General features: G+C 38.9%; 2 protein-coding genes across 2 annotated transcripts in view; one reads left to right on the top strand and one right to left on the bottom strand.

Moving 5' to 3' along the window:
• Positions 1-12,953, bottom strand: part of LOC113879725 (translation initiation factor IF-2-like) — a 77,646-nt gene that overhangs the window by 11,166 nt on the left and 53,527 nt on the right. The window lies entirely within an intron of this gene.
• Positions 1-12,953, top strand: part of CATSPERB (cation channel sperm associated auxiliary subunit beta) — a 120,761-nt gene that overhangs the window by 100,334 nt on the left and 7,474 nt on the right. The window contains 5 exon segments of the mRNA XM_027521193.1: positions 1,058-1,197; positions 4,664-4,861; positions 5,611-5,721; positions 9,719-9,829; positions 11,467-11,602. Coding sequence (XP_027376994.1) covers positions 1,058-1,197; positions 4,664-4,861; positions 5,611-5,721; positions 9,719-9,829; positions 11,467-11,602 — 696 coding nt within the window.

The raw sequence follows: 12,953 nt of genomic DNA, 5'->3' as shown, positions 1-12,953 counted from the left end.
AAAGTTATGACCAACCTAGATAGCATATTCAAAAGCAGAGACATTACTTTGCCAACAAAGGTCTGTCTAGTCAAGTGGTTTTTCCCGTGGTCATGTATGGATGTGAGAGTTGGACTGTGAAGAAAGCTGAGCGCCAAAGAATTGATGCTTTTGAACTGTGGTGTTGGAGAAGACTCTTGAGAGCCCCTTGGACTGCAAGGAGATCCAACCAGTCCATTCTGAAGGAGATCAGCCCTGGGATTTCTTTGGAAGGACTGATGCTAAAGCTGAAAGTCCAATACTTTGGCCACCTTATGCAAAGAGTTGACGCATTGGAAAAGACCCTGATGCTGGGAGGGATTGGGGGCAGGAGGAGAAGGGGATAACAGAGGATGAGATGGCTGGATGGCATCACTGACTCGATGCACATGAGTTTGGGTGGACTCCAGGGGTTGGTGATGGACAACAGGGAGGCCTGGCGTGCTGTGATTCATGGGGTCGCAAAGAGTCAGACATGACTGAGCCACTGAACTGAAAGCATATATATGGAATTTAGAAAGATGGTAACAATAATCCTATATGCGAGACAGCAAAAGAGACACAGATGTATAAATAGTCTTTTGGACTCTGTGGGAGAAGGTGAGGGTGAGATGATCTGAGAGAATAGCATTGAAACATGTATATTATCATATGTGAAACAGATCGCCAGTCCAGGTTCGATGCATGAGACATGGTGCTCAGGGCTGGTGCACTGGGATGACCCTGAGGGATGGGATGGGGAGGGAGGTGGGAGGAGGGTTCAGGATGGGGAACACATGTACACCCATGGCTGATTCATCAATGTATGGCAAAACCAATACAATATTGTAAAGTAATTAGTCTCCAATTAAATATATTTAAAAAAATAAAAAAATAATTTTTTTCAAAGAAGTATTAAAGTTCCCTAGGTATATTTGTGGCCATTATGCAGCCTTCATAATAGATTCTGTAGATGTTCTAGAATTCTGATTGACCAATCATTATGAAACTGCTTAAAATTTTCTTGATTTCATGTTAACTCTTGGTTTTGTTTCCATAGTTCTTAGAACGCTTGAAATACCGCTACTGCAAGTAATTGTTGGAAACCCAAATTTGTTGGAAGTTAAAGTTGAAGGCTATTTTGATGAAACTGATAGTTATATAATGGAAGTTTCTACAGCTAGCAAAACTTTACACCAAGTAAATTTTCCTTCAATTATTTTTTAAAATCTATTGATTATAGAAAATTTAGGGTATAAATCAAGAAAAAGAAGGAAAAATCATGCAGAATCCTACCTATCAAGGATGATGAAACACTTTTAATATCTTGGGCATTACAAAAAGTCTGTATGTGATAGACATTAAAAAATTAAGCTCTGGAAAAGACTGGGTTTTCACTGCTGCTACTGTTTTTGTGGGCTTCCCACATGGCACTAGTGGTAAAGAACCCACCTGCCAATGCAGAAGACTCAAGAGACCTGGGTTTGATTCCTGGGTTGGAAGATCCCCTGGAGGAGGGCACAGCAACCAACTCCAGTACTCCAGTACTGGAAACTCCCATGGATGGAGGAGCCTGGTGGGCTGCAGTCCATGGGGTCGCCAAGAGTCGGACACGACTGAGCGACTTCACTTTCACTTTTCACTTTCATGCATTGGAGAAGGAAATGGCAACCCACTCCAGTGTTCTTGCCTGGAGAATCCCAGGGATGGCGGAGCCTAGTGGGCTGCCGTCTATGGCGTCAACTTATTTCTTATTGAACTTGGGCGTCCCCCCTCCTCACATCCCAAATTTCCTTTAATAGTAGAACCCTGCTTAGATTCTGATTTGATGTGTTTTGGCAGAAATTCATTAAAAATTGTTATTATTAATGGAATATAGAGTATGGGGATAGGGACAAAACTACCAGAGTTACTATATCTCTACAATTATTAGTATCTCTACATTTTTTAATTTCCAGAAATACTTGAGAATTTCAAACAGAATTTATCAAATTTTGTTGAATGTTTAATGTTGTGCAAGGTGAAAATATGTTTTCTGTACACAAATTTCTACTAAAAGCATATCTTTGTGAAATACAGTGATTGCTAAGTGAATATCTTCTTTTCAGAATGTATACCAATGGAAGTAATTTTATTTGTATTATCAAAGCAAATGTCCACAGGCTCATCAATGAATGAGAGAGGCCTTGCTATTCTAAGTTGGTTTTATATCCAACTACATCCAATTATAGTGTTTATTTAATAATAAACACTTGATCCTTGTTCATTTTCAAATGTCACCCACAGACAATTAGATTGGGATGTATTTCTTCCTGGAAAAGAATATGTCTTCTGTTAAGATTTATTCTAAAACAGATCATTATGGTCAAATTTATGACTCTATTTTTGTCTCCTATTATATTATCATTATTTTTTATTTCTTTTCATTTTCTATATTCTTTAGTTGATTACTATCCTAGTTTGCCAGGGCAGCCATAACAAAATACAATGGACTGAGTGGCTTAAGCAACAGAAATTTATTTTCTCACTGTTCTGGAGGCAAAAAGCCAAGAGCAAGGCATTGGCAGGGTTGGTTTCTTCTAAGGTCTTTGTCCTTGATTTTGCAGATGGCTGACTTCTCCCTGTGTCTTCACTTGGTCTTCCCCCTGTGCGTGTTTGTGTTCAAATTTCCTACTGTTATGTGATGCCCATCATATTGGATTAGAGCCCACACTAATTGGTCTCATCTTAATTTAATTACCTCTTTTAAGGCCTTTGAACAAAGAATGTTCAAATTAACGCACAATTGCACTCATTTCACACACTTGCAAAGTAATGCTCAAAATTCTCCAAGCTAGGCCTCAAGAGTATGTGAACTGAGAACTCCCAGATGTTCAAGCTGGATTTAGAAAAGGCAGAGGAACCAGAGATCAAATTGCCAACATCCACTGCATCATAGAAAAAGCAAGAGAATTCCAGAAAAACATCAACTTCTGCTTCATTGACTACACTAAAGCCTTTGACTGTATGGATCACAACAAACTGGAAAATTCTTAAAGAGATGGGAATACTAGACCACCTTACCTGCCTCCTGTGAAATGTATGCAGGTCAAGAAGAAACAGTTAGAACCGGACATGGAACAATGGACTGGTTCCAAGTTGGAAAAGGAGTAGTCAAGGCTGTATATTGTCACCCTACTTATTTAACTTAAATACAGAGTACATCATGCAAAATGCCAGGCCAGATAAACACAAGCTGGAATCAAGTTTGCTTGGAGAAATACCAATAACCTCAGATATGCAGATGACACCACCCTTATGGCAGAAAGCGAAGAAGAACTAAAGAGCCTCTTGATGAAGAGACATTAATTTGTCAACAAAGGTCCGTCTAGTCAAGGCTATGGTTTTTCCAGAGGTCATGTATGGATGTGAGAGTTGGACTATAAAGAAAGCTGAGTGCTGAAGAACTGATGCTTTTGAACTGTGGTGTTGGAGAAGACTCTTGAGAGTCCCTTGGACTGCAAGGAGATCCAACCAGCCCATCCTAAAGGAGATCAGTCCTGGGTGTTCATTGGAAGGACTAATGTTGAAGTTGAAACTCCAATACTTTGGCCACCTGATGTGAAGAGCTGACTCATTTGAAAAGACCCTGATGCTGAGAAAGATTAAGGGCAGGAGGAGAAGGGGATGACAGAGGATGAGATGGTTGGATGGCATCACCAACTCAATGGACATGGGTTTGGGTGGACTCTGGGAGTTGGTGATGGACAGGGAGGCCTGGTGTGCTGCAGTTCATGGGGTCACAGAGAGTTGGAGATGACTGAGCGACTGAACTGAGCTGAACTGTTGAAGGTGAAAGAGGAAAAAGCTGGCTTAAAACTAAACTTTCAAAAAAACGAAGGTCGTGGCATCCAATCCCATCATTTCATGGCAAATAGGTGGGGAAACAATGACAGATTTTATTTTCTTGGGCTCCAAAATCACCTCATATGGCAACTGCAGCCATGAAATTAAAAGATCCTTGCTCCTTGGAAGAAAAGCTGTGACCAACCTAGACAGCATATTAAGAAGCAGAGACATTACTTTCCCAACAAAGGTCCGTCTAGTCAAGGCTATGGTTTTTCCAGTAGTTATGTATGGATGTGAGCATTGGACCATAAAGAAGGCTGAGCACCAAAGAATTGATGCTTTTGAACTGTGGTATTGGAGAAGACTCTTAAGAGTCCCTTGGACTGCAAGGAGATCAAACCAGTCAATCCTAAAGAAATAAATCCTGAATATTCATTGGAAGGGCTGATGCTGAAGCTGAATCTCCAATACTCTGGCCACCTGATACGAAGAGCTGACTCATTAGAAAAGACCCTGATACTGGGAAAGATTGAAGGCAGGAGGAGAAGGGGATGATAAAGGATGAGATGGTTGGATGGCATCACTGACTCAATGGACATGAGTTTGAGCAAGTTCTGGGAGTTCGTGATGGACAGGGAAGCCTGGTGTGCTGCAGTCCATGGGGTCTCCAAAAAGTCAGACACAACTGAGTTTATGAACAATGACAACAAAAAGGCCTTATAGCCAAATATAGTCCCATTCTGAGATACTGGCGGTAGGGACTTCAACATATGGTATAGGCACAGTTCAGTAGATAACAGTTACTTTAATTAGCCTTCATTTATTTGGATATTTCCAGGGTTCAACTTCACTGGAGTTTATTGTCTGGGGAGCATCGACTGAGTGCTATGTTACAACATTCGTGCCAATGTTGAAAAGCAGCTGTAGTTATCTCAAGTCTATGCATCACATTCCTAGTGAAACTATCCCCTTGGAAGACTGGATGAGTGGAGTTTACGTGAACAGTCAGGGTTTTAATATGATCAAAGTTTTGCCGGTAAGAAACCTAAGCAGTTCTAGTGATATGTTACTTTTGTGTGACTGGCTGGCCATTTGGTCTTAGCATTTCTTTCCTGAATTACTCAAAACACTTAAGTTATTTTTCAACCCTTGTGTCATTTTGAGGATATGATGACTAAAATGTGAAAATGTTCTGAACTAATGGTTTTTCTTAGTGTAATAGTCTCATCATTATTTTCTGCTATATTATGGTGGCATAATCTTGGGCTTTCACAGTATATAGTTATTTGCCCTTAAGATGACTCATAGTTCTCTTGAGCTGATATATCTTACTGGTCCCATTTCAATGTAGTAACAATTTTAATTTTTGTCTTATCAGAACACGTGACTCTTTTTAAAATATAAATTACTGCTCTTTGTTAACTGATTACTTATAATTTTCTTTGTAACAAAAAACCCCAAATTATTACCCAAACCTTCAATTATTTAGTAAATAATTGAATTATTTATTAAATATGTCACTAAGACTCTTAATAAGATTTTAAAACTTTGTTGCATGACTTCATGACAGCTACCTTAGTCTCTAAAACTTTTTTCACTTATTTACAAGATCCAAGTTGCATTAGGATGGTATGGGAGTTCTGGGGGAAGAGAAATTTACTTAAATATGGGGAGCTAAAAGTGAAATATCTGTTTTGAATGGTTTTCTGGAAAATCAAGATTTTTAAATTAAAGACTTGGTAAATAATAATGAAATTTACAGTATCTTTGTTTGGTCATTTTCAGATAAACTACAGGCCTCCATCTAATATGGGAATTGCTATTCCACTTACAGATCATTTTTATCATGCAGATCCTAGCAAACCCATACCGAGAAATCTATTTTACAAGTCAAAGGTAAATATTTTTTTCTGCAAATAAACTAGTATTTATCTTAATTCAAGAAATCATTCGGTAAAATTACAGATGAACAGACCTAGCTGCAGAGATTAAATGAGAAGGTGCATTAAGCATAATATGCCCTGTACAGCAGTGCTTCTTCTCCTTCCCCTCCCCCTCTCCTCCTCCCTTACTACTACCACTACTACTGTTACTACTGCTATCCCTGTTCTTCCTGCCACTACTTGAGCCCTTTCTTCTCTTACTGCTATTCCTGGATTTGGTTTTGGAACCAAAGAGTCTAAATGGACTCTCCCAAACTCCCACTTGAATTTCAAAGAGCATAACGAGGATGAGAGCATTGTTTTTTGTTTGTTTGTTTAACGAAAGAGCCCCAAGGCATCTCATAGTTCGAGCCCTGTAAAAGGAATGATGTCCAAAAGGAGAGAAGAGTGTTTGCTCCATAGACTCATTTCCTGCCTAGAAGATAACCAAACCCCAGCAGCACTCTGCCTCTCTGGAGTTTGAGTGAACAAAGTAGAGAGAACAGAGAGAAGCCACTAGGTTCAAAAGGAAAGTGCATCAGGGGGTGGCTGCCCAAGGGAACCTCATAGATACCTGTGAAATCTCCCTCCAGAAAAACACACCTGCGTATATATATGGACACGTAGACATTCATATCCATTCTTGAATGTACATGCACACACAAAGACAGAAAATGGTTGTTCCTTTTGTTCAAAACTCTTCATCTCCCCATCTAATTCAGAATAAAAGCTTTATTCTTACAATGATTTATAAGGTCCTCCATGGTTTAGCTTTGGATTTGCATCTGACCTGATTCCCCCCAGGTCAGTCCGTTCTGGCCATGTTGGCCTCCTTGCTATTCTTCAAATATACTAGATGTATTTTCACCTCAGGGTCTTTAAGCTTCAAAAATTTCCTCTGTCTGGAATGCACTTCTGCCAGATATCACATGGCACATCTCATCACCATCTTCAGGTTTTTGCCTAAATGTTGCCATCACTGTGAGGCCTTCCTTGACCACTCTATTTAAAACTGTACCATCCACCTCCACTGATACCAACCTTGCCCCTCTTCCCTGCCTTATTTTTCTTCATTGCACTTTTTACAATTTTACGTATTTTACCCATTTATTTATTAGATTTCATTAAAAGGTAAGCTACATAAGACAGGGTTATTATTGAGGATTGTTAATCAGTTTTATTCTCTCTGCTATCTTTAGTGTCCCTCGAAGGTGGCTCAGTGGTAAAGAGCCTGCCTGCAAATGCAGGAGATGTAAGAGACATGGGTTCAATCCCTGCATTGGGAAGATTCCCTGGAGGAGGGCATGGCAACCCACTCCAGTATTTTTGCCTGGAGAATCCCCATGGACAGAGGAGCCTGGCAGGCTACAGTCCATAGGGTCTCAGAGTAGGACATGACTGAAGCAACTTGGCACACATACATCTTTAGTACCCAGAAAAGTACCAGACATAGGAAGTGCTTAAAAATTGTTCAACAAGCTAATAATACACATTTATACACATCCTATTACACACACTCACACAAACACACACACACATACATGCACAACATGAGGCTGACTTGTTGAAACTTAAATTTCAGGGTAAAAAACTCTGTTCCAGGCAATGAACAACTCAAATACTGAATTCTTCAATTCTAGTCTCTTCCAAAGATGAACTCTGTTATGTCACTAGAATCAAGCCTTCTCTATTGAAATATGAGTTTAATATATTTACATGGAAATCCTTAGTTTGGGTTTTCTTTTTTTTTCTTCTGGATTTTCTTAGGAGTTGAATAGGAAATTATCTAATTTACATATAAGTAAATAACAGATTTTGGTGGGCACCTTTTCTATATTCAACAAATGTTAATTTCACACTCCAGCATTTCCAGAGTTATCAGACACTGTATAGATATTTTCTAGAGAGACAACAGTGAACTAGATAAACATGACATCTTTGAGGATCTTTAATGGGGGAGAATAAGCTTTGAAAACTATACAGTCCATGGGGCCACAAAGAATGGCACATGACTGAGCGGCAAACACTTTCACTAACACTTTCAAGTTTTGAAAGCTATACAAATTAAATAGCATCACCTAGTGGAGCAGACTAAAAATGTATGTAATTCTGCCTCTGATCACCTCAAAATATACCACCTGGGGGAAAAGTGCATCTGGACTGATGCTGTAACTTCGTGTTACACTGACACCATCCCCTTACTAGGAATCATGTGTAACATCATTCCAGACACACAGTTTGCAGTTAGACTTCCCAAGGATAAGCAGACAAATGCTTTCAAACTGTGGTGTTAGAGACTCTTGAGAGTCCCTTGGACAGCAAGATCAAACCAGTCAATCCTAAAGGAAATCAACCCTGTATATTCATTGGAAGGACTGATGCTGAAGCTAAAACTCCAATACTTTGGCCGCCTGATAGAAAGAACTGACTCATTGGAAAAGACCCTGATGCTGGGAAAGATGGAGGGCAGGAGGAGAAGGGAAAAACAGGATGAGGTGGTTGTATGCCATCATCGACTCAATGGACATGACTTTGAGCAAACTCCAGGAGATGGTGAAGGACAGGGAAGCCTAGTGTGCTGCAGTCCATGGGGTCACAAAAAGTTGAACATGACTGAGTGACTGAACAATGATGATCAACAACAAATATTTGAAAAAAAAACTTCTACAATAAGAAAGAAGCATAATCTCAACAACTTAAAAAACTGTGCCTCAGAAAACTGTATCATAAATACAAGCAAACTTTAGAATAAGCATAATAATTATTTCAGAACAATTCAAGGAACTATTGTAATGATGAAAAAAATGGAGAGAGACATCATACACATACACACAAAAAAGAATGTCAAAAATTGAAAATATAATTGTGAAACCAGTTCAAAAGATTCAAAGAGCTTAATGAACCCAACTAAGCAGCAAGTAAGTTCTGAAATGAAATAGTGGTAATGACTGAACAGCATTGTGAATGTACTAAAGCCCACTGCATTGTACACTTGAAAATGATAAATTTTATCTCAATAGAAGAAGAAAAGAAGCAATGAGGACAAGAATGGTAATCTTATAAAAAGAAGGAAGAATAACTTTTTTTAGAAATAGAGTTGATTATCAAAATCAAAAGCCAGTTCTTTGCCAAAATGAATAAACTAACCTCTGGAAAGAGTGATCAAATGAAAAAATGATTAACACATGGATGGCTACAGTGGGGATTTTAACAGCATTAGTGACTGCGATGAGAAGAGACAAGTACAAAACAATACGCTTGAAGACTATCCACAGTCTGCAGCACGGCATATCAAGTCTGCTCCCTTAGGTCTCAGCTTCCATGCCAGTGATGGGAGCAGCCAAGGACAGGGAGGTGAACATCCTAATTACTACATTCAGAATGACACAGGCTGGACTTCCCTGGTGGTACAGTGGATAGGACTGCCTGCCAATGCAGGGGGCACAAGACCGACCCCGGGTCTGGGAGGATACCACATGCCACAGAGCAGCTAAGCCTGTGTGCCACAACTACTGAGCCCACGCTCGACAGCCCAGGAGCCACAACTACCGAAGCCTCTCCACCCTACAGCCCGTGCTCCATAGCGAGAACCCACCACAATGGGAAGCCCGGGCACCTCAACAAAGAGTAGCCCCCACTCACCACCAGAGGAAACCTGTGCACAGCAAGGAAGACTCAGCGCACCAAATATAAAATAATTTTTTTTAATGATACAAGCTTTCTGGTCCCCTGCCTGTTGACTCTAGGGTAACCCTGAGGTAAGCAGCTGAGTGATACTTGGATTCCTTACTAAGCAAGGAGACAAAATTCAGAAATACTGTGCTTTTACCTTATTATTAATGGATTTTTCCCCTTTGACCTTCTCAAGGTTTTATTCATTCAGGGAACAAATATTTATTTCCTATTTACTCAGTCTGCAGAAATTCTGCCACCAAAACCAGCACATCGACCTATTTTAATTCTATTTGCAGAGATCTGGTAAATTCAAACAGTGTGCAAATGCAACTACTCGGAAGGAGTGCAATTGTACCAACGATCAGAAGTTTTCATACGCTGTTGCTTTCTCAGATTGTCGAGAAAAGGTAAGATAATCTTTAATTTCCTGAAGACAGAGTGCTTTCGTATTAATAAGATTTTGAAATGGGCATTTTGGTTAAACATGAAACCCAAGACGTAGATGTCTTATCGTGACATAGAATTAAAGATGACATCAAGCTAAAAAGATTGTAATTTAAATGTTCCCAGACATAGTAATTCTCTCACAAAGAGTCACACACAACTGAGCAATTGAAATGAACTGAACTGAGACATAGTAATTAACCTCATCTGTAAAAGAGAATAAAACTTGCATTGCCCTATTCATTTCACAGGTTCTTATAAAGGTACACACATGCATATATCTATATGATAGCAATTTATTACCTGTCAAAAACTACACTAGATTGTGGTAAATATTGATTTATTCAAAAAAGTATTGAGTATATAATATGTATCAGGCTCTGGAATATCAAACTTGAAGCTCAAGGTAGTAGTGACGAACTAGAAGACAGTATAACACGCTGGTTAAGAGAGTGGGTTCTACGTCAAATAGTTCCTCTGTTAGTCTCCAAGCATTCAGACATGTATCAGGCTGATGTTGGTGTCTGCATTAGCTGACTCAACCTATGCACTTGGTATAACTTTTAAGTAGATCTGTTTCAAAGTCCTTGTCAGACTACATATGATGTTATTATAAGTGATTTGTTTTGTTTTTATATAAAAATAAAATCATGCACCGTAATATTGGGCATAGAGTCAGCATTCAATAAATTACAAAGGTTGCTATTATATACCACCACAACTCCACGCTTGCTGAATTCCACTATTTCTTGAGCATTTACTTCTACCATATACTGCTCTAAGTCTTCTCCATGACTTGTCTTGTTTCACTAGAGGCACAGAGAAGCCCGGTAATTTGCTAAAGATCACATCACTAATATGTGATGGAGCTAGATTTCAACTCTGGAGCCTGAGTTTAATGAGAATACGGAAAGATCATGACTGGCAGGGAGAGGGCTTTGGGAAGACCCAGTTCATACAGCTTTCCTTATAGTCCAACTCTCACATCCATGCGTGACCACTGGAAAAACCATAGCCTTGACTAGATGGACCTTTGTTGGCAAAGTAATGTGTCTGCTTTTTAGTATGCTGTCTAGGTTGGTCATAACTTTTCTTCCAAGGAGTAAGCGTCTTTTAATTTCATGGCTGCCATCATCATCTACAGTGATTTTGGAGCCCCAAAAAATAAAGTCAGCCACTGTTTCCACTATTTCTCCATGTATTTGCCATGAAGTGATGGGACCAGATGCCATGATCTTTGTTTTCTGAATGTTGAGCTTTAAGCCAACTTTTTCACTCTCCTCATACAGTACCTTACAGTTCATACAGTACCTTAAGGGATATGGGTTAGTAAAAAAAAATCATCATAGCAAATTCCTATGGGGAAAAAAAAGGTCAACAGAAAGATACAAGTTTTGCTACCACAGTGTTTGCATATTACTTTTGGAATTCACACTGATTCTACTGTAAGACAGATTTTTTTTCATGACCTGAGAAGGCAGAAATTCTCTCAGAAGCACACTTAATTTAGAATAGCCAAATTCTATTCATCCTTTTCCAGGAAATGAAATTAGTATTGAATTTTCCAAATTTATACTCATTCTTGGCATTTGCATTTTAGGTTCCTCGTTTTAAGTTTCCAGTTATACAATATCCAGTTTCTTTGCAAGTTTACAGTGAAGATGGAAATTTCCCAGTGGAAACTCCATACCTGGTTACTGTGACTGAAGTGAATAACAGGGAAAACTGGAACCTAAGTAGGATTTGCTTTCTTCTACAATTGTTACAGCTATAAGTACTGTGGTTATTGGGCTTCCCAGGTTGCGCAGTGGTAAAGAATCCACCTGCCAATGCAGGAGATGCAAGAGATGTGGGTTCAAGCCCCAGGTCAGGAAAATCCCTGGAACAGGAAATGGCAACCCACTCCAGTATTCTTGCCTGGAAAATTCCATGGACAGAGGAGCCTGGCGGGGTACAGTCCATGGGGCTGCAAAGAGTCAGATACGACTGAGCACAGCACACACACTGTTGTTATTACCTAGGGAAGTGGTTTACAAAACCTTTTCACCCAAAAGATAATCAAGAGGTCTTTGGAAAAGAAGTTGAATCAGTTATTATATCAGTGTCCATGCTACTTCTATCATCTCATACTTATTTTTAATACAGTGCAACGATTCAGTTGTACATATATTTATATATTCTTTTTCAAATTCTTTACTCTTTATAAATTATTACAAAATATTGAGATTTCCCTGTGCTATACAATAGGTCCTTGATGACGATCTGTTTTGTAAATAGTGCTTATCTATGTTAATCCCCGCCTCCTAGTTTATCCCTTCTTCCCCTTTTCCCTTGTTAACCATAAGTTTGTTTTCTGTGTCTGTGTCTCACACTTATTTCATCATCACTTCAGTGACCTGGATTCAGACCATTATCTAGATTAGCAGCAAAAATGATTGAGTTTGTGCTACACGTTGGTCTGGCGTCTCCTTTCATCGCTTGTATGGAGGAAGATATAAAAGGTGTTGCCAGGTTATCCATAGGATCTGTCTTCTAATTATATAAGAAAAGTTTATTAAATAGCTTATGATAAAATAACTGAAATAATGCAGAAGTATTTCTAAATAAGTAAAATGAAATCTACCAAAATTCAATTTTACCTCAAATAGATAATTTTTTGTTGCACATTTGTGTTTGTTCATGAATGTGTACTTTTAAGGAGATTTATGGGTAGATAGATTGATACATCAATAAATGGAGTTAAATGAAATTTCTAAATGTGACCAAATATCCAGACATTTCATATTCTGTGAGTCGTACTCTGACCCACATATGAATTTTTGAAATGAAAAATTAAGCAAAGAGAATTAGTAAACATTTTGCTTTAACTAACATCCTCATTTTTCCATGGTTTGCTGCAACCTGTTCTCTTTGAGTGCCAACTGTTAAATATTCAAGTATTTTGCATGCTGGTTGTTACACACTAGTTGCTTAAAGTTAGTCATGAAGAGGATATTCATACCCTGTATGGAAAAAAGGGAACCCTCCTATGCTGTTGGTAGGAATGTAAATTGGTACAATTACTATGGAGAACAGTGTAGAGGTTTC

Source organism: Bos indicus x Bos taurus, chromosome 21 (genome assembly GCF_003369695.1).
Source record: "Bos indicus x Bos taurus breed Angus x Brahman F1 hybrid chromosome 21, Bos_hybrid_MaternalHap_v2.0, whole genome shotgun sequence".
Classification (NCBI taxonomy): Eukaryota; Metazoa; Chordata; class Mammalia; order Artiodactyla; family Bovidae; genus Bos; species Bos indicus x Bos taurus.
This window is presented reverse-complemented; position numbering and strand designations above follow the sequence as displayed.